Consider the following 26616-nt stretch of genomic DNA (forward strand, 5'->3'; position numbering starts at 1 on the left):
AAGAATCTTCTGTTATCTCTTATCTTCATTGTGTTAAACTTTTTTGTTTATTTTGGGTTTAATACTGTGCTAGCACAAATATTTTAGCCTGGTCTGTTTCCCTAAACTTACTTTTTTTTTTAAAGTTTCTTCAGATAACTTATGTTTATGATGTCTGTTTGTCTTCACTGTGTATCCAGTCACTTCCTTCTAAGCCCATTTCTTCCAGGAAGGCATCCTTGATTTAATTACTGTGTTGTTTATTTCTTTGTCATTTCATTTCCCCCTCTGTAGATCTCATAGCTCTGTTGATATGCTCTCTCCTTACTTTCATCCCTGCTTCCATTCAGGATTCCTTTTAAATGATATTTCTTAAATGAAGCTTTTCCTGATAACATCCAATTGTTTAGCTTTCCCCAACAGATCTTTTTCTGTGTACTACTTGTTCCTCCTTCCTAGGGAAATGGAAATTAAAAAATATATATTTTTGATATCTTTAGCTTTTTTTATCACCATGAATTCCCCATATTATCTATTTTCCCTCCTCTGTCCCAGAAAACTTCATTCTTACAAAGTATTAAATAAGAAAAATAATATTTAAATGATTCATCAAGCTCAGTGTTATATGAAGCCTTTTACCCCTGTAACAAATTCCCCAGGCTACCAGGTCTAGTTCTATTTAGGTGAGTTAGATATCTCAAGTTCATAATGAAACAAAATGAGAAACTTGTCAATATAACAAAAGGCAATTTTCTGGGGGATTTTTTTGATTTGTTTGTTTTTGTATAGCAATGGGATTAAGTGACTTGCCCAAGGCCATATCAATAGTACCATATTTCCTCATGTATAAGACACTCCCATGTATAAGATGGACCTTAATTTTGGGGTCTGAAATTTGAAAAAAAAATGTATTACATAAAATTATTGGACTCAAGTTTTATTCATCATGAAATTTAAGGACCTAGTAATTTTCAGGCATCTTTTGAGCACGTTTGGTGCATGTTGGCATGCTTATTCCATTCCATTTCATGGAACCTGAAGCACCAGTTGTGTCCTCCTTTGAAATCAGTAACTTCTTTTTCATCATCAATTCTTGCCTCATGCTGAACCATCTTTGTGGACACAGGAATTTACCATGACCCTTTGCTCTTCAGTCCATCTCTTCAATTCCTTCTCTAAATAAGGCCATTTTGCTGACTTGCCTCTTTGACCTTCTTCTGCCATGGCATTTTCCAGAGAGTTTCCTTCTTCCCATAGCCAGTCTCAGATTGTTTTCTCATTTGGAGGAAGACCAAACTTATTTTGGCAGCGTGATTTCCATTCACTTTTGTAAACTGAATTACTTTGAATTTGAATTCAGCACTGTATGAAAATCTTTTCTGATCCATTTCTGGGCAAAATATATATAATGTAAATAATTTTATTTTATTTATATATAAATATACCAGTAACAAATGTGAAATAATGGGTGCAAAGACAAGTGCAAAAAAGCAGGAAATGCAAGTAAAAAAATCTACAACCAGGGTGGCTAGGTGGATAGAGCCCTGGCCCTGGAGTCAGGAGGACCTGAGTTCAAATCTGACCTCAGACATTTAATAATTACCTAGCTGTGTGGCCCTGGGCAAGCCACTTAACCCCATTGCCTTGCCAAAAAACAAAAACCTAAAAAAAACTACAACCACTGTATAGGATGCTCCCTAATTTTTTTTGGAAAAGGGTGTGTCTTTTACAGTAGTAATAATAAGAGTCTGAGGCCAGACTTGAATTTAGCTCCAGCAGGAGAAAGACTTAAAAAGTAGAGAGAGAATATTCAGAAAGTATGTAGTCTAGATTCCCCTGAACAATAATTTTGTCATGCTATTGGTCCTTGTTCATAAATGTGAGGAGTTGGGGACTCTTATCTGACCTATTTTTTGTACTTAGGTTATCAGAAAGCTACTTGAAAAGCCTAAAACTTAGTCCCCCTGAGCTATTTAAATCTTGAAGATGGTTTTAGCCCCTTTCCAAGAAAAACTAGGCTAACCTCCATGGAGTGGCCTTAGATTATTTCTTCAACACAATACTTAGTTTCTTGTTGAGGGAGGTACATTCACATATCTTCTTTTGTGATTGACAGAATTTGATGGTTATAATCTTGGAACAATCTGTGTAAATTAATGTTGTTTCCATTTACATTATTGTAGTTTTGTATGCTGTTTTCTTAGTTTGACTGACTTCACTTTATTATTTCATTTGAGTCTTTCCATACTTCTCAGTATTCTTCAGATTTATATTTTCCTACAGGGCAGTATTATTCCATCGAATTCATCTATCATTTGATTCCTTAGTCAGTGAATTTTCTATTTTATTTACAATTTTTTTCCACTATAAAAAGTGGCACTATAAATATTTTGGTGTATATGAGACTTGTTTTTATCATTGGCCTACCTGGTTATATGAAGAATTTAACCTTCTGGGGCAGCTAGGTTGCACAGTGGATGGAGTGCCAGCCCTGCAGCCTGGCGGACCTGAGTTCAAATCCTGCCTCAGACACTTAATAATTACTTAGCTGTGTGACCTTGGGCAAGTTAACCCTATTACCTTGAAAACAAACAAACAAAAAAAGGATGTAAGCTTCTTGAGAGCAGGAATTGTTTTCATTTTTGTCTCAGTTCACTCCTTATTAGAAACAGTGGCACGAATATATTAGGTAATTAATATATGCTTGTTGGATTGAATAATTTTAAGTGTGACCAATTGACTGTTTTTCTTGAATGGTATCTTAGTTTTAAAAATAAGTAATTAAAAGGGGGAAAATCTGTATATCCATTCTATTTTCTTACCATCTCCTGAAACTTTTGACTATTGAGCTTAATGTGGCATGAGTTGTTTGTATGTAAAGACTGGCAAATTGCCTTCTGTGGGGGGTGGGGGAGGGAAGTAAGATTGGAGAAATTTGTAAAACTCAAAATAAATAAAATCTTTAAAATTAAAAAAAAAGTTGTTTTTTTGTTCCAGAGGAAGAGACCTCAGCCTGCTATCCTACATATTTTCCCTTGCTGCCATTTTCCTGAGGGAGAACATAAGAGATTTAGCACCATTCTCCCTATAACTTTATAATCTCTCTTTTTTTTTGTCCAGCAGTACCCCAGAGTACTTCAGTTTTTCTTTTCCAATACATAAAATCCAAGAAAGGAAAAGAAATGATTTTGCAGGTGCACTAAAGGCTGAAGTACAAGAGCTAAGGGCATCTGCTCTGGAGCTTGTGTAGTCCCCAATTCCCTAAATTGACTTTGACAGGAGCTAGAAGAAAAGGAAGGTTTCTGTAGCCATCTTGATTTATTCTAGGTTCTTTATAGCATTGTTTATTTTTGTTACCTTGGTGATACTTAGTACTCCAAGCTATGAGGGGAAAAAAATCAAAACAAAAACCTTGGTTGGTAAGGGTGCCAAGAGCTGCTTTCCCCTTGATTTTAGTCTCTTACATCCTGGGATAACCTTGGGCAGAATGACATCCTATACAAAATGTATAAATGGTAGCCTTCCCAAGTGTTTCTGCTTCAGTTCCCTCATCTGAACCAGATCTTTCTGTTTGAGATGACAGTGATTGAAAGGGAAGGAAGACATAACAGAAAGGGAATAGGATTGGGAAACAAGAAAAGGCAAACAGGGATAGAGAGCCATATGAGAAGGGAAGAGAAGAGGGGAGAGTGATGACTGGACTAAGGATTTTCAAGTTATTGCTAACCAATGTGACAACTCTGGACAAATCTTTATTTGTAAAACACAGTAGGTACATAATACTGTATTTGTTCTTCTTCCTCTTCTCCCATCCCAATTCAAATTACAAATCTTAGTACCCCTAGTTAGAGAAAATTAACTTTTAGAGATAAATGTCTTCAATTATCCTTGAGTTTGGTTTATTCAGTATGCTTAATTTGGACTATAGATTGGAAGCATGAAATTCAAAAAAGATGTTAAGCAATGGATGGTATTGGATTAGATTTTTTTGTCTACTTAAGCTCACATCAAACTGCAGTGATGTTCATTTTTTGAACTGTTTATGGTTCCAGTTAGCTTTTCTAATTGATGAATTTCCTAATTAGTAGGGGTTTCTACTGTTTTTCTATACTGTTCCTGGTGCTACAGGCTTTGTATTCATTTTTTTTTTCAACTAGTTCTGGGGACCCAGCAGTAAAAAATTAGATGATAAAAAGAGGAAGAAGTTATAATGGGTCCCAGGTTTTAGCAGGAAGTTGGAGAAAATTGCAATGCTTAACTCCTTGATTGTCTAAGTGGAAGTTTCTGCCTTATTGCTCCACTTCCTTGGGGCTCTGGAATATTTCTCTAGACCAAGTTCCATCAAGTTTTAATGTTTGGCCATAGAAATTATATCTATGGCTAGAGAAAATACTTCTTCTACTGGTATGGATGTCTAATCATATTCTAGACCACCATAGATAACTTGAATCTTTGTCTAGGGTTACCTATGGCCACATGGGACCAGAGGTTCTTATGTTTAGAATTTTAGGAACTACAATAATAACAGGCATATCAAGAAAACAAGACAAGTGATAACCTTTTCTGTCTTCTTGTTTCCTATCTCAGCCATTTATTAGTTCTTCCTTTAACTTTGACCTCTAACCCCCTTCCTGAGCCATAGAACATGTATGATGGGTTACAGAATCCCCTTCTGGGTACATAAAATAAGCACATGCCTGCATCTGTTTGATAAATATGTGGCCCTAAACCTGTGGGTCTGTGGCCATTTGAGGTCTAACCTTTGCTTCTATTATACATGAATCAGTGAGTCAGCAAGCATTTATTAGGCTCTTCCTCTGTGCCAGACACAGTCAAACAGTCCCTGTTTTGGGGGGGAGGGTGGGTAAGGCAATGGATTAAATGACTTGCCCAAGGTCACACAGCTAGGTAATTATTTAATTTCTGAGGCTGGATTTGAACTTGGGTCCTCCTGACTCCAGGGCTTGTGCTCTATCCACTAAACTACCTAGCAGCCCCTACATCCCCTGGTTTTGAGAATCTCCCATTCTAACAGAGGCAAATGACTTGTAGGTAACTAGATAGATCTAAGATATAGAATGCAATCTTAGAGAAAAAGACACTAGAATCTGGGGGATCTGGGAAAGGCCTCTTAAAGTAAGGTTTAAGCTGAATTTTGAAGGAAGTCAGAGGAACAAAGAGGCAGAAATGAGGAGAAAGACCATCCAAGGATAGGGATAGCCAGTGCAAAAACCTAGCTGGATTGCAGAGTTCATGGAGGGAAGGAAGGTATAAGAAGACTGGAAAGAGGCCAGGTTACAAAGAGTTTTAATGTTAAACAATAATTCTTTATATTTGATCCTGGAGGTAATAAGAAACCTCTGGAATTTGTTGAGTAGTGAAGTGCTATGTGCTATTACATAATAGCACAATGGAATGGATTGAAGTGGGGAAAGATTTAAGGCATGGAGAAGGCAATATGTGTTCCGGTTTTCGCTGTGACATGTATTCTCTCTTACCAGTGTCTGTACTTGGGAAAGTGACTTATCCAGCCTTACTTAGTTTAGTCTCTGGGATCTGGTCAGAGTTGGAAGTAGGACTGATGTTTAGTACCAGGTAGGTGGTAGGGGCTCCAAAGAAGTCCTTTTACTCTCAGTGGGAAGACAGTAGGGTAAATTATTAGAGGGACATATCCTTATCTACCAGTACTTGAGGGAAAGTCTGAGGAGCATATAGTAATATAGAAACAGAACTAGCTTACTCTCTAAGGTCTAAACTAAAGAAAATTGGGAAATATGGATAGTAATTTTGAGCTTACATTCCACGGACACTAGATTCTGATGCATTAGATCTGAGTTGCTACCTGAGGTTCTCTGAATCTTCCAGCTAGTCCCAACATCCTACTAGGCTTTGATTCATAAGGAAAAAGGGGGGCCATTAATGACTTTTGGTACGCAGATGATATAATCAGAATTCTTTGTAGTTAAGATAAATGTTTTTGAGGGTATATTTTGATAAATTGGCAAGAGGAAAACAAGTCAGGAAAAATTAAAGCATGAAGTCACTTTAGAAATCTCACTGATTATTCCTATACTGTCTCTTCCAGATGTGTGGTTGTGTTATTCAATCCTCGGAAACACAAACAGCACCACATCCTCAACAGTTCCAGGTAAGTAAGCACTGAGTTCCAGGGAATTCAGGAAGAGCTTTACTGTGACTTTCCTTCCTCCATGCAGACTCTGGGATTAGGCTAGTTTCATCTTTCCTTATCTGGATTGACTTGGTGGAGAAATGTATCCTCTGTCTCTTAATCTCTTGATAACCTTCGTGGCACAGTTCTTGGGGTCTTGGGATCTCTCTTTTTACCAGCCAGAAAACCTGCATTTCTGTCATAGAGCCTCCTTTGTCTGGATACTAGGTGTACTTATGCAGATACCTGTTCTAGTCTTGACTTATTTCTTTCTGTTGTAGGAAAACCATCACTGCTCTTGCTTTCTCTCCAGATGGCAAGTACCTGGTCACTGGAGAGGTGAGTGACAGGGAGGGAACCAGTAACACTAAATCAGGATTTGGAATTTTTGCCCTTCCCCATAGAGCTAGTTCTGGTCCCCATTGAAGGCTTGTTTCCTCTTGTGCCTGCCCGTGGATAATGTGCCTTGCCTTCTAGGGCCCCCTGCCGGGTACAGACAGAATGCTTCTTGCCTCCCGGTAGGCTGTAGTTAGAAGGAAGCAATGGCAAGTCAGGGACTTGAAAAGTAGGGTGTACATACCCTATTGTCTGACTTTTTTCTATTTCCATCTCCATAGAAGTTAGGGAGTCAGGTGCTTCCCTGCATATTCTTGTCACTTAATCCAATATGCATTCAGTAAACATTAGTGGAACTCTTGCTCTAGAGCTATATAAATGTTGTCTTTTATTATTTTAGCATCATTATTGTTATTTACTAATAGAAGGATGAAAAGTCAGCTTCATAAATAGAGGGATACTTATGAGACTTCTAGTCTAGGGAGATATAAACACACATGTGACTGATGTCATGTGATTTAGGGGACTGTTGTGGGTAGGGGTCCATATTCTTCATCTTCAACTTCCTCGATGCTTCCCTTAGAGTGGGCACATGCCTGCTGTACGTGTATGGGATGTGGCCGAGCGTAACCAGGTGGCAGAGCTGCAAGAGCACAAGTATGGTGTGGCCTGTGTGGCCTTTTCCCCCAGCGCCAAGTACATTGTCTCCGTGGGCTATCAGCATGACATGATTGTCAATGTCTGGTCCTGGAAGGTAAGTGGGAAATGGAAGGGTATAAGTGTGTGTGGACCTTGTAAGGACCAGCCCATGAGGAAGATTGGGGGAGGGAGGGGAGATGAGATGATTCTAATGACCTGCTCTGTTAATGCTTCTCTGCTGCTGTTCTTAGTTACATTCTTAGAAGTGATGTGGACTATAGAAAGGAATAGTGATATCACCAGCTTTGGAGGTTGAAGGAGTTTCAGGAAACCATCAAAGGATCCCTGTGGGAAGGAATTTTCCTAACTCTTGGGCAGAAGGAAATATTTTTCTCTATGATCAGGGATCCTCATCCTGCCCAGTCTTTCTCTAAGCTTGGAATCTCAACCTTTTGCAGATCCTACTCTAGGTCTTGAACTATTTCCTAGTTTTTGCTTTGACTCTCTCCCCAGAAAAACATTGTGGTAGCTTCCAATAAAGTTTCAAGTCGTGTGATGGCTGTATCCTTTTCTGAGGACTGCAGCTACTTTGTCACTGCAGGCAACCGGCACATCAAATTCTGGTACCTGGATGACAGCAAGACTTCAAAGGTGAGAGTCATGTTGAAGTAACCACTATATTAGGGGTTACCACTCATTCCAACCCCTGCCAGCCCTAGCCTCTGTGTGCCTCTGTGTTCCTCCATACATCTGGCTTTCAGTTATATTTATTGGGAATGGGGTTGGCTTTAAGACAAGCCCCAGCTTAGCCCAAGGAGACCGATATCTCTGACTTGTATCTTCTCTCTCTACCCAAGACCTTCTCACCCTCTCCTAAGTGACTAAGATGTTTGAGCATTAGCACTGTGTGCCCACAGGTGAACACCACAGTCCCCTTGCTAGGCCGCTCTGGACTGTTGGGGGAGCTTCGGAATAATCTTTTTACTGATGTGGCATGTGGTCGAGGAAAGAAAGCTGACAGCACTTTCTGTATTACCTCTTCTGGACTGCTATGTGAATTTAGTGATAGAAGACTACTGGACAAATGGGTGGAACTTCGGGTGAGTGTGGGTCTAACCACCAAAGGGTCCCAGGCAAGACTGCTGGTTGACTCATGGGTAAGCTAGTGCCCAGAGCAGCTCATCAAGGGGATCTAATGGAGGACCCCTGAAAGAAAGGGAAAGAAGTTTGGTGTGGGACAGGCTTCCTTCATGAGGAAGCAAGATCTTGGGAGATGGAGCCTGGCTCTACTCAGAGACCTGGCCAGCTGTGTAACTGCTTCCTTTCTGCTCTCTCCTTCTGCTTTTCTCTTCTTCTACTCAGAACACAGACAGCTTCACAGTAAGTGATGCCTAGACATTTCTTTTCTTTCTCACTTTTTCTAGAACTCTTCTGAATCTTTGCCTAGCCCTTTCCCCTGCTCCCTTGCTACTCTATCTAGAACCACAAGTAATTCCCCATGGTCAGACTGAGCAGAGAGTATCCTGGGTTGTCTGGTCAGCCTTTAAGTGAGTGCCTCCCACTCTCTCTTTCCCATTTAGATATTGCTACTCTGGCAATTGCTAGCTGGCAGCTAGAGAGCTCTGGGCAGCAGCAACCATACTTCCTTCTTTCCTTGCCCAGATTTTGCTATTTTCTCCTGCAGGCAAGTGACTAATGGATGGAAGCAAAGGGAAGAGGGAATGATGGGGGCAATTCTTTAGGAGCGAATAGATACAGTAGACGCATATCCCTGAGTGAGGGAATATCCAGGGGATATTCATTCTGCCTTTCTTCATGAAAGTGGGTCTAACCCACTTTCTATAATTGAGTACCTTGTATTCACAGACCACAGTGGCCCACTGCATCTCTGTGAGCCAAGACTATATCTTTTGTGGCTGTGCTGATGGCACTGTGCGCCTCTTCAATCCCTCTAATCTTCACTTTCTCAGTACACTGCCCAGACCCCATGCTCTGGGGACTGACATCGCCAGTATCACCGAGGCTAGGTGAGTTATGTATGTCCTTTTGATTCCTTTCTTTCCCTCTTCTCTTTCCTCCTTTTTCCTCATCTTCTGTTACTTTATAGTTAGTGAGGAAAACATCAGCTTCTTTAGCCAGTTCAGTTGGAGGCTTCTGGGAATGAACCAAAGATTCCCATTTCCTGGGCCATTATTTCTTTATTCCTTTTATCCCTCTTATCCCTCATTGCATCAGCTTCCTCCTTACCAGGTTTCTATATCTCTTCCCTCACAGCCGCCTTTTCTCTGGTACAGCCGATGCCAAATACCCAGACACCATCGCCCTGACCTTTGATCCTACTAATCAGTGGCTGTCCTGCGTATACAATGACCATAGCCTCTATGTTTGGGATGTAAGGGACCCCAAGAAAGTGGGCAAAGTGTACTCAGCCCTTTACCATTCTTCTTGCGTCTGGAGTGTGGAGGTATGTAGTGTGAGGGAAGTTCTGTTTTGAGAGAAAACCAGGTATGGACATTGACATCCCCCGGGAATTGCAAATGATAGTTGCTTTCCAGTATTCCATGAGAAACTTCAAGTTCAGGACTTCATCTTTTTTGGGTCCTAGAAAAAGGCCTCAAGGGATGAACTTGAACTTGCTGTACTCTTATATTTCAGACCCTTCCCAAGTACTCCTTGTATATCTATTCTTCGGCAAAATTGAAATCATACCCTTAGGTTCTGTCTCTTCTCCCTCAATGCTTAGGTTTACCCTGAGGTAAAGGACAGTAACCAGGCTTGCCTGCCCCCCAGCTCCTTCATCACCTGCTCCTCAGATAACACAATCCGCTTGTGGAACACAGAGAGCTCTGGCGTCCATGGCTCTGCACTACACCGCAACATCCTCAGCAATGTGAGAACCAGGATGCTCAGAATCCTGTCCCAAATTGAGGGACACTCATCTCCCCCAATTTGCCTTTCTAATATTGAAGAATCTGTTACTCATAATTAATGCATCCCAGTCCCATCCCATCCCAGTTTTATGTAGCCTCTCTTTCCTTCGGCTAGCTGTGTTGTGCTCAAATGAAGGCATCATGGTTGCCTCACTCAACTTTTCCCCCCAACTAGGACTTGATCAAGATAATCTATGTGGATGGGAACACCCAAGCCCTGCTGGACACAGAGCTGCCAGGGGGTGGAGACAAAACTGATGGGTCATTGGTAGATACCCGTGTGGGAATCCGTTCTGTTTGTATCAGCCCCAATGGACAGCATCTGGCATCAGGAGACCGAGTAGGCACGCTTAGGTAAGTCTCTCAGGAGATCTGAGCTCTCCTCACTGCCACTTGCATAGCCTGGGGGAACTGGTTCTACCTTGAATACCAGATTTAAAGGGCTCTGGCTTGAAAGAGAGGGGAAGGGAATGCACCTATGGATAAAGGACTTCCTTTCCCTTGTAAATTTTCTGCTGGCAAAACATGTTTGTAGGGTACACGAGCTGCAGTCCCTGAGTGAAATGCTGCGGGTCGAGGCCCATGACTCAGAGATTCTCTGCCTGGAATATTCCAAACCAGACACAGGTGAATGAGGGTGGTCCTGGGTGATTGGTCCAGGTCTGAACTACCAATCTGGGTCTGAAGCTGAGCAATATTTCCTCCCCTTCAGAATGGGAAAGGAGTTAGTTTCTGAGCACTACCTATCCCTTACTATTCTCACTGAAGTGCTTTGGGGTTCTGTCCTTCAGGGGTTCTTTTTCTGTTATCTTTGCCCCTTCTTCCCCTTCCCCATATGTGCATATCTCACAAACCAACTGGATTCATATTATCCCCTGAAGATCTATCTACCGGTTGATAAATTCTTCTTTGGATCTGATCACAGGCCTAAAACTGCTGGCCTCAGCAAGCAGAGACCGTCTTATCCATGTACTGGATGCTGGGCGAGAATATAGTTTGCAGCAAACACTGGACGAACATTCTTCTTCCATCACTTCAGTCAAGTTTGCAGGTAAGATTCAAGGAAGAAAGAGGCCAAGGGGTTTAATTTATGTTCTGATAGTCCTCTTGCTTCCTAGGGCCGTAAGGGTCTCCTTGTACATTGGGTGGAGTGCTGGGCATCAGTCAGCTATATTTAGGAGAGAAGCTTGGTACAGATTTGATGGTGGTGTTGAGGCTGTCAAGATTGTGAACTATCTGATTAGCTGATTACAATTTGAAATGGGGAACAAAGCACAGGAGGGGAATTCCTGAAGCAGAGATCAGTAGGGCAGCTAACCCTTCTTCTCTGTAGCAAGTGATGGACAGGTCCGTATGATCAGCTGTGGAGCTGACAAGAGCATCTATTTTCGTACTGCACAGAAGGTAATGGACCCTGGGGGGCTCCAGGCCTCCAGGCCCCCTGGGGGCAGGATGGAAAATGAGTATTTCTGGCTGCCAAAGAGAGCCTCCATCTGGCCAAGAGGTGCCAGAGGGTGATGGGAGTGAAGGTTTCTAGGGCTGGAGGGTTTCTGAAGGGGAAAGTATTTGGGTCTGGGCCCCGTCCACATATTGTGTCCCCTGCAGTCTGGAGATGGAGTGCAATTTACACGAACTCATCATGTGGTGCGAAAGACAACCCTGTATGACATGGATGTGGAACCCAGCTGGAAATACACTGCCATTGGTTGCCAAGACAGAAATATTAGGTTGGTATCCTTTCCCAGAGTAACAGTTAAATACATACCAACTTTAGGAAGCTCTGATTTTGACGAGAGGTCAGGGCTATATTGATCCTGATGCCTCCTTGATTTTGATACTTAGGATTCTCCCTTGTGACCATTACTCTCATTGGGAAGGTGTTGTCTGTCTGGGATGAGGGGCAGGGGGAAAGACAGGAAGGGAGGAAAAGTCACATCTACTACCTAGCCATGTACTGACCATTGCCTCCCACAATACATATACTGTGTGCTCCAAAGAAGGTAAATCCTCTCCTGTCCTTCTTAGGATCTTTAATATCAGCAGTGGGAAGCAGAAAAAACTCTACAAGGGGTCACAGGGTGAGGATGGGACCCTCATCAAGGTAAGGAGACCTTCCAGGCTTTACAGCAGTATAGAGGTTTATAGGGATCCCTACTCAGTGGAGAGTGTTAAGTACTTTTCTGCTCAAGCCTGCTTCTCCCCTTTGCCTAACAAATACCTCATCTTTTAGGTCCAGACAGACCCTTCAGGCATCTACATTGCTACCAGCTGTTCAGATAAGAACCTCTCCATTTTTGATTTCTCCTCAGGAGAGTGTGTAGCTACCATGTATGGCCATTCAGGTAAGTTCTTCATCTCTTCCAGATGGCCCTAACCAGGACTGCTTTACCTTCCTTCAGCTCTCCTCTTTAGTATGGACAGGCTCCTGGTAGAGATTATAGGTGGCTTATAAACTGTATTCTGTTTCTTCCACAGAGATTGTCACTGGCATGAAGTTCAGCAATGACTGCAAACATCTCATCTCTGTATCAGGAGATAGGTGAGCAGGAGAAGCCTCTCTTGGGAGAAGAGCCACATTTCCTATAGTAGTTTCTCTTCTGAAAGGTTCTGAACAAAGACTTTCTTATCCTGACTAAATATTAGTATGAATGGTCTACTCATTTTGGGTGGCCTTTTTCTGCTTCTTGTACACAAGACTTGCTTTCTCCTCTGTGGGCTTTTGCACTGGCTATGGCCTTGCCTAGTATGAACTCCCCCCTTATCCCCATCTCTTAGAATCCCTTGTTTCTTTCCAAGTTCAGCACCTTCTTCAGGGCCTAAACTTTTGTTGCCTTCCTCATCCTCTTCAGATCATTTTGTATTTTTGTTGTTTGTCATATATATGTATTATATATTTGTCATACAAGTTCTTCAGAGTGAAGACTCTTCATTTTTTCTTTTGTATACCTATTTTCTGGATTGTAGCAGTTCCTTCCTAAATGCTTGCTGGTTAATAGATTGGTTAATTAAGCAAAGGTTTCTAATTTAGAGTAACTTGATATCATAGGTCCTATTCTGAACTGCTGCCATCTTGCCCACCAGCCCAGGTGGTGATATAGAGTGATAACCATCTTTTAGGTTCTGTCATATCTTTTTTTCTCTCCCTTGATTCTTCTTTTAATTTTTCCCTTAGTTGCATCTTTGTATGGCGCTTGAGCTCTGAGATGACTATCAGCATGAGGCAACGTTTGGCTGAACTTCGGCAACGCCAGAGAGGGGGGAAACAGCAGGGTCTATCACCTCCTCGAAGGACCTCTGGGCTCAACCGGTAAGGATCAAAGGAAAGGTGTGTGATGTGGAATTGCTTCTTATTTCTCTGTGAGCTTGTCCACATTTACTTCTACCTTTATTTCATATGTGAACTAAGACCCCAAATCTCTAATTTGACTTCTTCCAGTACTGATCAGTTTCTTCACTTAACAACCCTCCCTTATCTTTGTCCCTGCTCCTGGGATCCCTATTGATTTTAGTCGAGAGGCCCCTACAGTGCTTTCTCCAGTACCAGCCCTGTCCTCAGACAGTGACAAAGATGGGGAAGATGAGGGCACTGAGGAAGAAGAACTGCCAGCCCTACCCATTCTTTCCAGGGGTACCAAGAAAGATTCAGGTATGTATTTCTTTGATGTAAAGGAAGAACATATAATGACTCAGAAGAAGCAATGCAAGGTTCCCAACCTGGTATTTATATACCCCAGGGAAGATAGAAGCTTTTCTTCTTTTTTTTCAAAGATGTTATTTATTTTGAGTTTTATAATTTTTCCCCTAATCTTGCTTCCCTCCCCCCACCCCCCCCCAGAAAGCAATTTGTCAGTCTATACATTGTTTCCATGGTATACATTGATCCAGATTGAATGTGATGAGAGAGAAATTATAGAGGATAGAAGCTTTTCAAATAGATACGATGATTATTTGATTACTAAACTATATTACCATATTGAAATTAATTTTACTTCTTATATCCATATGTCTGGTTACCTCTCCAGCTTATTTCTTTTAGTGTTGACTAGGAATCATAAGACTTACTAGAAGGAATAGAGTTCAGGGACCAAAAAAATTCGGAAAACTCTGAGATTAGGGCAATGGAAGCATCCGGATGAGCTGAAAGGTCTCAGGGGATCAAGATGAAGAAGCAGATAGGATGTCTTGTTTGGTTGGAGATATCAAAGTTGGGGTAGAAAGCTGGTTGAGCTTGACATGGCTCAGCATCTTGCAGAGCCCTTTCCCAATAATTCTTCCCCTGCCACAGATTCAGCCCGAGGTCCAGCCCTACCCCGAAGCTTGTCCCACTGGGAAGTAAGTCGGGTGAGTGCCTCTCACTACTGTTTATTTACAGCAGAACTGATGAGGGTATGGATCAGTTTCAACCAAAAAGCCACTTCTCCCCTCCCCCACCTCCCCATTTTTCCTTCCTGTGGGCATAATCAACTCTGGTGACCAGTAAGATTGGAAGAACGGGAGAAAAGTTGCTTTCATCATTATTTGGAGAGATCCAGCTAGTTAACCCAGTCAGAAGCACTGGATGCAAGTGATCAGTCAGAAGGTCCGAGAGCCCTGAGAATTGAAGGTTCAGCAAAAACTCAAAGTTCAGAATTCCCATGGCAGGATGAAGAATAAGAATCTGAGGCTGTACTAGCTGGAGGAAGAGGGAATAAACTTTGAGAGAGGGCTTGCATTGTGCAGGAACTATGCTAAGTGCTTAGCTAGTAAGTATCTGAGGCCAGATTTGAATTCTGCTTTACCCACTGTGCCACCTTGTTGCTTAGGGAGTAGTGTTGCTTTTTCCATATCATGCTTTGTTTTCGAGGCCCCTCAAGTGATCCATCATAGCAGGTGGAGGCTGATCGAAGTCTTCTCTTACTCCTTCTCTTATCCTCTATTTTTTTTTTTTAGACTCAGGAAGGAATAGAATTCCTGGACCCAGTTCCTGCCACCAGCCAAGGTCCCCGAAGACGAGGACGATGGGCCCAACCAGGTGTAGAGCTAAGTGTCCGCTCCATGTTGGACCTTCGGCAACTGGAGACATTGTCCTCAGCACCTCGGCCACCTAGCCAGGACTCTCTGGCACAGGAGTCACTGACTCAGACCCAGCCTGTCCTTGAGAAACAGGCCCCTGTGGATACCCACCCCAGCCAGGTAAGGTCCCTTTCCCAGGAGACCTCTATTAAGTTCCAAGTCACCCTCACCTAACACTTGCTTTTTTGTCTTGGACTTTTTGATCATTTTGAGTTATAGATTTATATTGAAACATATCTGGATCTGGTGTAGCACCCAGGGTGAAAAAAATATGTCCTAGATTAAACCCCTTGAGTGAAAAGGTTTAAGTACTGAAAGGGGATAGGCTTTCATGGGATATAAAAGACTATAGTTTTTCCATGAGCTTGAAAGCATACAGATCTTACTCATGTATTTGTCCCCAGGTTTGCAATCAGCTCTTTCAGAACTATGGGATACGCAGCTTTTGTTAAGATTAGTGTGGTCCAAGCTTCTTCCCAATCTTATTTCCATCCCTCTCAGTTCCTTTTTCCATATCAGAAACTCAACTATGACCTTTTCCATATGTTTACAGAATGGCAGTATTTCCCAATCCCTGACTTCTAAGCCTTGTGCCTGTTCTCAAGTTATACAAATGATTTCTCAGGAAGAGGAGGTTTTTGCTCAAGAGTTGGAGCCAATGAACAATGAAGATGGAATTGTCTATGCAGAGTCAGGCAATTGCCCTCCCCTTGATACCAGGCAAGGACCCCTACTCTACTCCTCCCAGTACTCATGGGGCTATTTAGTCCCTTCCCATCTAATCCTTCTGGAATTTTTCCTAAGTTCTTTCAGATGTTCTCACTAAGATATTGGAGCTTGGATTTCTCTCTTAATTCTCATCCAATTTGTACTTCCAAAAAACACTAAGCCCACATGATAGTCTACTATCTTCCCAGAGATAAGAAAGAAAATAAAGTGAGTAATCAGTTTTTCTTGTTCTCCTTATTTTCTCTACTTTCTGGCTCTCCCCCTCCTGGCAGTGAGTTCCAGGTACAGGCCTTTCCCCATGGCCCACTGGGTAGGGTGTACTCAAGTAGCAGAGGCACTGAGAAACACAGTCCTGATAGTGCCTGCTCTGTGGACTACAGCAGCAGCCGCCTTTCCAGCCCAGAGCATCCCAATGAAGGTAAGAAGACCCTATCATCCAAAAACTCATAGCCCTATTGCTTCCTTAGTGGGTAGAGGGAACGAGTAGATGGAAAAAAGGCTATTATCTTAAGGCCAGGAGTGCCCTGGGAGGGCTGAATGGTGGGATTGAAACAAGATATGGGTGTAGTATGTCCTTTGCCCTCATCCCCTTTCCCTAGACTCTGAGAGCACAGAGCCCCTGAGTGTGGATGGAATCTCCTCAGACCTTGAAGAGCCAGCAGAGGGTGAAGAAGAGGAGGAAGAAGAGGAGGATGGAGGAACTGACTCTGGTGGGCCACAGGGAGGCTGCCCCCGTACTCCAGACCAGGAACAGTTCCTCAGACGGCACTTTGAGACTCTAGCCAATGGGGCTGCTCCAGGTGTGGCCAGAGGACCAGGGCCCTGGTCACAGTAACACTTGATCCATTCCCAGTCCACCCGTGAGAGGGAGAACCCAAGGGAAGAAGGAAAGACCTAAAGGCAGAGAATGACCTAGGATTTCCCTTCCTAGAGCAGAGGCCCAGGGGTGTTTGGGAATTTGTTCTGTGCTTTCCATGTCATAGAATGTTGAATCTGGATCCTGAGCACTGGAGGTGGTACTTAAATTTGTGCCTGCCTCTTATTGGTATTCAGGGTTTGAGTACATAGTCGGACTTAAGAAATACTTATTGACAGACTAATTTATTGTCTGTTTCCATGACAGGCAGCCCAGACCGACCCCTGGAGAGAATGGAACCTCAAAGCATATCATCCCGATTCTTGTCACAGGTGCAGACTCCTTCACTCAGGTACATCATTTTCAACTTCATCCAAGTCCAGGCTTTGGAGTGTGGAGCCCTCAATTCCTCCATCTACTCACTGACTCTCGAACCAGAGAAGTAAAGTCTCTGTTTAGGAAGTGATTAGAAATGAGCCAGTCCTTCCCCCAAGGCTGATGTCAGACATCTTTACAGCACCCTAGGCTTCTGTGATCCCATGCTTGAACCTCATCTGTTGCTTCTTTTGAGAAATTATGCTACCCTAGCCTTGCCCTTTGCCCTGCTGTTCCAAAGGGTAGTAAAAATGGAGCTTGAGTGACCTTTGAACATGATAAGAAACATGGCTGAGGCTGGCATATCCAGGACTCAGCTATTCTCAGCTTGACTCTGTCCCATCTCATTCCTTTAGGGAACTGTCTTTCTCTTCCTTGAGACCAGCATTGCCACAGAGACCTATCAGGGTGCTCCAGACCCCTAGTGAGAAGCCTAGCAGTGGACCAATCAACTCTTCAGGAGTCCCACCAGAGACTGAGGCAGTTCCTGGTAGTTCTAACCCCCAGTCTGTGGTTCCTATACTCCGACGGCGCCGCCTGAATCTGGACAGCAGTTGGATACACAAGAAGACTGCCTTCCCTGGCTCTGGCAGTGGCCTTCAGAAAGCCCAGTCAGTGCATAATCTGGTGTCCCAAGGTAAGAGACTTAGTTCGATGTGGTTCGTTCTTGGACATTTGAACTTGGAAGTTCCCGGGGGTAACAAACCCTACTGGAGGTTATCTTATATGTGCTCTTTTGTCCTTTTAAACCCCTAGATGTTCCCTGTGCCTGGGAATAAAGCCACAATCTTTTGGGGTAGCTTTTCTCCAGTTTGATCTTAGTTTTATTTCTACAGATGAGCCATCTCTACCTGGTCCGGGATCTCTACAGCAGAGTGATGCCCAAGAAGGGCTGGGCTCTTTAACCCAGGCTGATGGTCGCCCAACTCGACCCCGTTCTTACCTGAACCCCACCACTAGCTCCATGGCTAAGATGTCTCGTAGCACTTCAGTGGGGGAAAACCTAGGCCAGGGGGAATTGACTGAAACTCAGGTCCCCAACCCCATCAGGATCACATCAATCAGCAAATCGGCTCTGCCAAGCCGGGCTCACCTTGTCCTGGACATTCCCAAGCCATTGCCTGATAGGCCCAGCCTGGCTGCTTTCTCTCCTGGGGCAAAGACCCGGGCTCCTTGTGAAGCTCAACAGCTTGGCTCCCCAGGGGGCCTGGGAAAGAAGTCTGCCACACCAGAGGGGCAGACCCACCTGGGGGAGGGCACCATTCTCACACCCAGGACAGAGTGCCAGACTCAGCCTGGGCCCCAAAGCTCCTGTGCCCAGGAACTACCAGCCACATGCCTTCCCCGAGGGCCTGAGAACTTGCAGTCCCCATCACCAGAGAAGACCCCCAACCCCATGGAACCTTCCAGGCCAGGGGCTTCTCTGAGCCGGGACTCAGGTGTGCATAGTTCCTCACCTCTCAACTCCTGTCCCTTCCCCCTTTTCTTGTTTCTGTTGGCCACTCTCGGGCTTCATCCCATTTCTGTGCATCCAGCCTCTGCTGTGTCTCGTCCTGTCTGCTCCTGTCTCGTTCCATAAGTCACTCCCTTGATGGTGAGACCCTCCTGCTGAACACCTTGTTCTTCCTGTGCCTGCCTTCTACCTCGGTGCCAACTGAACTCTGGGAATAGTCCCTTTCACATTGGCCTCTCATACTGGGGTAGGGGTAGATATGGGGATGGTTTAGAGTGGGGGAATAGGGGAAGTGGGGGAAAATGGGGGACCCAAAAGGAAGGGTCCATGGCATGGCTCTGTTGATGACAGCCCAAGAAGATAGCTGAGATTGGCAGAAGGACTGGGTATAGCTCTGGAGTCTCTCAGTTTCAGGGTTCCTTTGGGTGGGAGGCCTAGGAGGAAAGTTTATAGAGATTCACTCAGCAACATCTGTCCCTCCCAGAGCTCGTGATGTTGGTGAGCATGGAACAGTGTGAACGTCTCGTGGCAGAACTTCAGAACAATGTGCACCAAGCTGTTCAACTGTACCGTTTGGTGAGTGACACTGGAGAGAGCAGTTTCAATATCAGAATAATGAAATAAAGCAGAAAAGTGAATCAGGCAATAAGTATTTGCTGCATAAAATAGAAAAAGATATTTGAATTGTCCATAAAGATGGATTAACATAAAGGAATAGGAGTCTTAAGGGATCAAGCTGGCTACTAATTTCCTCTCAAGTCCTTACCCATCACGTCAAGGATCAGGTCAGGACCAATGAGGGGGGCCAGGACAGCTACAGAGTGGAAGTTCAGCACTAGGTCTTGAGTAATGTGAATAATGAATCCCTGAAGTGGTCATGGTACTCAAATTTGCACTGCACAGGTCTGCCACTTTGGATCCGAGGACCCTATTTCACATAATTGTAACTTTGAATAGTGTGAATTTGAACCCTCTGACCTATCAGTAGTGCTAAGCTAATTGCTTAACCTAGCATTCACCCTACAAAAGAAACCCAGAGTAGTTGTTTCAACTGCTTTTCTAGCAAAGCCAATTTCCCTTTATATTCTATAAATGGTATTGAAGTTATGAGGTGGAGATTTTTGAGTGCTGAAATACGAAAAATAAAAACAAATCCTTTTTTTTTTTTAAAAAACTAGGAACAAAATGGAGTAAAAGTGATCCAAAGAAACTTCTCACAGAAATACAAAGTTTGTCTAAAGTCTCCTCTATTATTGATCAGGCATAAGCATTTTTATAATTTCTTCCACCAAAATGGTTAACTTTTGTAGAAAAAGGGAACATTCATGACAGTGTGACTTCCTAGGGTTTTTAGGACCTTCATGAGCTTCCTATAGTTTCTTCCACTCCCAATTTTATCTTGTTCAAGATACCATTCTCTTCACCCCTTCTCATTTTTTGTTTTTGTTTTTTAGAGTTCCACTTTTTTCCCTGAAGCCTCTGGCTATACTCCCAGACCTATTTTCTCATTTCCCAGACTACAATAATTTCAGCTTTAGAGGACAGCAATTTTCTGAGTAGATCATGTTGTTAGGAGTTTGTATACTTCAATACTGTGGATCAGATGCCATTTTGGTTTTCTATTGGCTATAAGTTCAGTTGCACAAAGGTCACATATATTCTTTGCATTATGAGATACTCTCTTCCTACCAAGTGATAAATGCTAGCAAGTTTAGTGATATCATTAAAAATCACCTCCTAAATCTACATTAGAATAGCTCTAATTCCCTTCATATAAGTCTCCAGCTTCTGTTAAAGTGGTGACCACTTTGCCAAAATTAGTCCCTCCCTCTGCTTGTACCCTCAATCTCATCCCTGCCTTTTCTTTTCTCCCAGGCACTCTGGTTTGCAGCTTTTGTAGTTATCCTTGACTCTTGACCATCTCTCACCCCTCCATATCTAATCAGTGTCAGTGTTTTCCACCTTCCCAATATTTCTCTGGTCCATTCCCTTCTCTCTACTACCATCTTAGTTTAGGTTCTCATCACCTCTAACATGGATATTATAATAGTCACCTAATTGGTCTCCCTACTTCCAGTCTTTCTTCTCACAAGTATACCTTATTACACACAGTTTTCACAGTCTTCTTAACTGGTAAGACATTAACACTCCCCTTGTCAGGAAGCTTTTGTAGCTCTCCATTGCCTCTAGGCAATTCCTCTGTTTGGTATATTTAAAGATATTCACAGTCTACCTACAGTCTCCTACCTTTCTCAGCATCTACTCTGTGTTCCTTTGCTTGCTTTCTGTACACACTATGCCATTTCCCACTTCAACCTTTGTATATGATTTCTCTCATGACTGAATTGTTCTTGGACTTCATTTCCATCTCTTTAAATTCCCAGCTTCCTTTAGGGCTTAGCTGAGATATCATCACCTCTTATACCAGGTCTTTTGAAAATTACTTTGTATTGACTTATCTATTTCTGTTCCCCACAGAGACCCTTAGGAAATAGAGTAATTGCAGAGTCAGTGTTTATTGAATCAGATCAAAGGAATTTTATTAAAGTTGTTGGCTGTTGACTCTGTCAGGGTCATTCTACAGATAACTTTTGTTTTTCAAGTCCTCTCTTGAACAGCAACAAAACAAGTTACTAAGAGTCTTAAATGTACAAAGCATTATACTCTGAGGATAATACAAAGATAAAAAACAATTTAGGCTCATCCCTTTGAATTCTTCAGTCTGTAAACACATCCCACAGTTGGGATGGTGCTTTAACTATTGTGCCTGTTTTTGACAACCACATGTCTATGTAGATGTGTATGTGTATTTGTTCAGCTTTCAAATGGGAAAATGGGAAGTATCAAAGAGGGATTATTTTTGTTAAAGTGTTTACAAGGTTAAGTGACTTGCCCAAGGTCACACAGTTAGTAAGTTATTATGTGTCTGATACTGGATTTGAACTTAGGTCCTCCTTACTCCGGGGTGGAGCTCTAGCCACTGTGCCACCTAGCTGCCCAAAGAGGGGTTATTTTCAACTGACAAATGTCAGTAAATATCTTGCAGCAATAGTTAGAATAAAGAACGGGTCATGCAGTCTTAAACTTTATCTTTTTTGGACAGTGTAACTATCTCCTTTGTGTATATACCAAATATATAAATATGTAAAATAAAAGTGCGTAACGGCATATACATGTACGCACATATTGTGTATACACTGTGTATATAGACATTTCTTTATGTAAATTTAGATGATGCAAAATTGAGGGATGGGCACCTATCAGGAGTCCTGATTCTGCTGGGTAGTTATAGTATAAAGGTCTTCCACTTCACTAAAGCCACTTGGGAGAGGAAGGGAGGTTCCCAAGGAAGGGTAAAGTCTACAGAAAATCCACTTACCTTAGGCAAGAACTTACTGTATAAATCCTTATACATATTTATATGTGTGTTTATAATCTATTTTGTGTGTACACACACACAAACACACACACAGATATTGGTGTAAGTCAGCATCCTCTCTGCAATATATGGACTTAGAGTTTAGAGCAAAGGTGGCAAACTCAAAGCCAGCAGCGCAAATTAGATGAAAAATTCATTCAGAAATGTACAAAATAAATAGAAATATATGACAGCATAGATAATGTTCATTTATGGTTTTTTAAGTTAGCACATGGCCAGCTGGTATCGATTTCTCTTTGCAATTGTTGCCACTTGGCTTTGAACACTAAGATCAGTATCTTACCCTTGATGATGCAGTCAAGATGTGTCAGCTGCAGGTCTTGAATCCAGGCCTTCCTGGCTCTGAAGCCAGTGCTTTATTCACTGTACTTATTGCCCCTTATAACTATTACAAATTATATACACATTTACTTTTGAGGAAATGCTTCTATTCTGGGTGGGTGGTGGGGTGGAGCTTTAGGAATGTTTGCCAAATGCAACATTTGGGATGCTTTTATCTGAACTGTACCCATGAGCTCCTGGGTTTGGGGGTGAGCCAATAGACTGATTAAGGAATGCCTGGATAGATTCTTGGACAAAATACTGACTTGCCTCCTACAGAGTAGTTATACTTATATATTTGATTTTGATTTTTTATTTCTTTACTTTGATCTTTCCTTTAATGTACTGCTGTACGGTTTAAAAAAACAGAAAGCCAAAGGGATTGGATTGTATAATCTTCTTGAAATCTTTTTTGATAATGTCATCTGCAAATTTGGTAACCATGTCATCTCTTCCTTGAAGTCATTTATAAAAATATGGAATAGGGCTAAAGAAAGGCCTAAGGGACACCCTGTAAAGGATTTGCTATTAATATGATTGTTTATATACATATAAACAAAAGTGGGAGGTGAGAGTGAAAGTAAAGATGAATTTAATCTTGATGTAAGAATAATTAAGAATTTTTCAAAAGTGAATTGACCAGGGCAGCTAGGTGGCACAGTGTATAGAGCACCAACCCTGGAGTCTGGATGACTTGAGTTCAAATGCAGCCTCAGACACTTAATAATTACCTAGCTGTGTGACCTTAGACAAGTCGCTTTAACCCATTGCCTTGCCAAAAAAGAAAAAAAAAAGTGAATTGACCAACCAGCCTTGGGAAGTACTGAATTCTCCTTCATTAGAAATCTAGAAATAAAGGTTGGATGACCCATTTGTTCATTTTATTATAGGAATGATTCTTTTTTAGATATAGGAATTGAAATAATTAGCCAATGATTTCTTACAACCTGAAAATTATTCTGTGGTTCTTTTTTCTGATTCTCTATACCCGAATTTCTGCAAAACATTTGATAAAATCTCTCATACCATTCTTTTAGACAAGCTAGAGAATGTAATGAAACAGGTGAATCTTCAATCTTAACAGTTTTCTTTTTCTGGGGTTGGGTAACTTGTTTCATCATGAGTCCTCTAAAAATATGGTTGGCCTTTTTGTTGATCAGAGTTCTAATATATAATAATAATAATAATAATAATAATAATAATAATAATAATAATAATAATAATGTTGTTATATAAATTAATCTCCTGGTTCTGCTCATTTCATTTTGCATCAGTTCATAATATCAAGTTTCTCTGAAATCTTCCCCTTTATAATTTCTTGCAACACAATAGTAACCCATTGCATTCATGTATCATGATTTATTCAGTCATTCCTCATTTATGAAAACCTTTATAGTTTCCCATTCTTTGCCACCACTAAAAGAGCTTCTGAAATATTAAATAAAATGAGTTCTTTTCCTCTTTTTGATTTCTTTGCATTATAACCTAGTAGCAGAATCACAGGGTCAGAGTGTGGTACAGTTTAATAACTTTGGGGGCCATAGTTTTGAATTGTTTTCCAGAATGAATGGACCATATCAGAGTTCCACTAATATTATATTAATGTACCTGTTTTCCCATAACTCCTCCAGTGTATTTGTGATTATCCAGTTTTTTTTATCAGCTTTGTCAATCTGTTGAGTGTAGTAGTATGTCAAAGTTGTTTTAATGGTGCATACCTCTAAATATTAGTGGTTTGACATTTTTTTTAAAAATATGACTATTGGGGGCAGAGCCAAGATGGCGACATGAAGGGATCCAGTCTTAGGAGCTCTCTGATAAAAACTCATAAACTAAGGACTCTAACTAAACTTTCGAGAGACAGAACCCACAAAGGGACCCAGTGAGGCAGTTCTCCTACTCAAGGTAACCTGGAAAAGAGCAGAAAGGCTCTGCTCCCCGGGGCCGGAGGGGTGGCCCGCCAGAGGGGTGGGCCACCAGAGCCAAAGAACTTCAGCCTCCCAGAGGCAGCCCCAGGGTGCTGGGAGCCTCAGCTCACAGCAGCTGGGGAGTCGCCTGAGCTGCACCCTGGGGAGCACCAGCACAAAGTGGGGGAACAGCGGGGGACCTCTGCCAGAGCGAGCAGGAGCACGTGGAGCCCAGCCCTCAGGGCACACAAGCCAGCAGCCTGGTCTTTTGGCAGCCTAGACCCGGAAACAGAAGCAGGTGGAGCCAGTAAGCAGGAGCCCCCAGGACATGAGCCCATTGAGCTGAGGGAGGGGAGTGAAGAGAGACTGCAGAGCTCTGTCCTCTGCCTCTGGAACAGAACTCTGGGGCTCTGAACACATTCAGATCCTGATAGCAGTCTAGCCCCCCCCCCCCCCATAGAACAGCAGGGCCCCCCCCCACCTCAGCCCCGTGGCAGAGAGGGGTGCTTATGGTCATTCACAGACCAGGAGGGAGGACAGAACCTCACACACTGAGACCCTTGTGGGAGTGTCCCAAAAGCTCAGGAAGCACCCCAAAAAAAAACAGGCTTAGGCTGGGAAAATGAACAAAGAAACAAGAGGAAGACCATTGAGAAATATTTTGCAAATGAGCCCAAGAAGGATCAAAATACTCAGTCTGAAGATGAGGAAGCACAAGCTCCTGCATCTAAAGACTCCAAGAAAAACAGAAATTGGGCTCAGGCTATGATAGAGCTCAAAAAAGACTTTGAAAATCAAATGAGGGAGTTAGAAGAAAAACTGGGAAAAGAAAGGAGAGAGATACAGGAAAAACATGAAAATGAAGTCAGCAGCTTAGTCAAGGAAATCCAAAAAAATGCTGAAGAAAATAGCATGCTAAAAACCAGCTTAGGTCAAATGGATAAAACAGTTCAAAAAGTTGTTGAGGAGAAGAATGCTTTAAAAAGCAAAATTGGCCAGATGGAAAAAGAGATAAGAAAACTCTCTGAGGAGAATAAATCCTTCAGACAAAGAATAGAATTCAGGGAGATTGATGAATTTACCAGAAATCAGAAATCAATACTTCAAAACCAAAAAAATGAAAAATTAGAAGAAAATGTGAAATATCTCATTGAAAAAACAACTGATATGGAAAACAGACTTAGGAAAGATAATTTGAAAATTATTGGAATACCTGAAAGTCATGATCAGGAAAAGAGCCTTGACATCATTTTCAAAGAATTACTACAGGAAAATTGCCCTGATATTCTAGAAGCAGAGGGCAAACTAGAAATGGAGAGAATCCACCCATCCCCCTGAGAAAGAGATCCCAAAAAACCAACCCCCAGGAATATTATAGCCAAGTTCCAGAACTCCCAAGTCAAAGAGAAAATATTATAAGCAGCCAGAAGGACACAGTTCAAATATCGTGGAGCTGCAGTCAGGACCACACAGGACTTAGCAGCAACTACATTGGAAGCTCGTAGGGCTTGGAATACAATATACCGGAAGGCAAAAGAGCTTAGAATGCAGCCAAGAATGAACTACCCAGCAAGGCTGAATGTCCTCTTTCAGGGAAAAAGATGGACTTTCAATGAACCAGGGGAATTTCAAAGGTTCCTGTTGGAATGGCCAGAGCTGAACAGAAGGTTTGATCTTCAGATGCAGGACTCAGGTGAAGCATGGAGATTGGAGGAGAGGGGGGAAATATGAGGGACTTAATGAGGATGAACTGCATGTATAGAAAAATGATACTGATAATATTCATATGAACCATCTCAGTTAATAGAGCAGGTAGAGGGAGCTTTTATAGTTGAAGCACAGGAGAAAGCTGAATTTGAAGATAAAATATGGTGTAAAAATGGAGTCAATAAGAAAAAAAGGGAAATGGAATGGGAGAAAGAAAAAGAGGGGGAATAGGCCAAGCTATCTCACATAATAATTTTTTTTTTATTACAATGAGCTATTGCAATGATATGGAAGGAGGGAGGCAAGGGGGAATGAGGGAAACTTTGCTCTCATCAGAGATGGCTAGGAGAGGAAACAGCAAATATACTCAATGGGGTATAGACAACTGGAGTAAGAAGGAGGGGGGAGCAGGGGGAAGGGGTGGGGATGTGAATAAAGGAGGAGAGGATGGACCATGGGGGGGGGAGTGGTCAGATATAACACATTTTCTTTTTTGTACTTCTTGCAAGGGGCTGGGATTGGAAGGCCTGCCCAGGACCATAGGGCCAGGTGGATTCTGGGCCTAAGGGGTGGTATGTGGGCTCAAGGCCTCTTGGCCCCAGGACCAGGGATCTGTCTGCTGCGCCACTCAGCGACCCTACAGCAGAGTCAGAGTGAAAGGAGAGAGAAAATAGAGTACATGGTAGTGGAGAAATAAGAAAGGAGGGAGTTGTGATCAGCAATG

The 26616-nt window shown here is 42.4% G+C and overlaps 1 protein-coding gene across 2 annotated transcripts in view; it reads left to right on the forward strand.

Moving 5' to 3' along the window:
* Positions 1-26616, forward strand: part of MAPKBP1 (mitogen-activated protein kinase binding protein 1) — an 87718-nt gene that overhangs the window by 53345 nt on the left and 7757 nt on the right. The window contains exons 4-30 of one of the 2 annotated variants that reach the window (XM_074235157.1): positions 6065-6127; positions 6430-6487; positions 7068-7238; positions 7637-7774; positions 8041-8223; positions 8990-9150; positions 9398-9587; positions 9867-10013; positions 10229-10407; positions 10589-10680; positions 10979-11104; positions 11387-11457; positions 11659-11780; positions 12079-12154; positions 12284-12395; positions 12529-12592; positions 13226-13360; positions 13563-13699; positions 14339-14394; positions 14983-15225; positions 15659-15825; positions 16107-16252; positions 16434-16544; positions 16958-17042; positions 17422-17702; positions 17902-18504; positions 19003-19094. In XM_074235157.1, the coding sequence (XP_074091258.1) occupies positions 6065-6127; positions 6430-6487; positions 7068-7238; positions 7637-7774; positions 8041-8223; positions 8990-9150; positions 9398-9587; positions 9867-10013; positions 10229-10407; positions 10589-10680; positions 10979-11104; positions 11387-11457; positions 11659-11780; positions 12079-12154; positions 12284-12395; positions 12529-12592; positions 13226-13360; positions 13563-13699; positions 14339-14394; positions 14983-15225; positions 15659-15825; positions 16107-16252; positions 16434-16544; positions 16958-17042; positions 17422-17702; positions 17902-18504; positions 19003-19094 (4009 nt within the window). Of the gene's footprint in view, positions 1-6064; positions 6128-6429; positions 6488-7067; positions 7239-7636; positions 7775-8040; positions 8224-8989; positions 9151-9397; positions 9588-9866; positions 10014-10228; positions 10408-10588; positions 10681-10978; positions 11105-11386; positions 11458-11658; positions 11781-12078; positions 12155-12283; positions 12396-12528; positions 12593-13225; positions 13361-13562; positions 13700-14338; positions 14395-14982; positions 15226-15658; positions 15826-16106; positions 16253-16433; positions 16635-16957; positions 17043-17421; positions 17703-17901; positions 18505-19002; positions 19095-26616 lie in introns of both variants that reach the window. The other variant, XM_074235156.1, reaches the window with a different exon arrangement.

This window comes from Macrotis lagotis, chromosome 4 (genome assembly GCF_037893015.1).
Source record: "Macrotis lagotis isolate mMagLag1 chromosome 4, bilby.v1.9.chrom.fasta, whole genome shotgun sequence".
Taxonomy (NCBI): domain Eukaryota; kingdom Metazoa; phylum Chordata; class Mammalia; order Peramelemorphia; family Peramelidae; genus Macrotis; species Macrotis lagotis.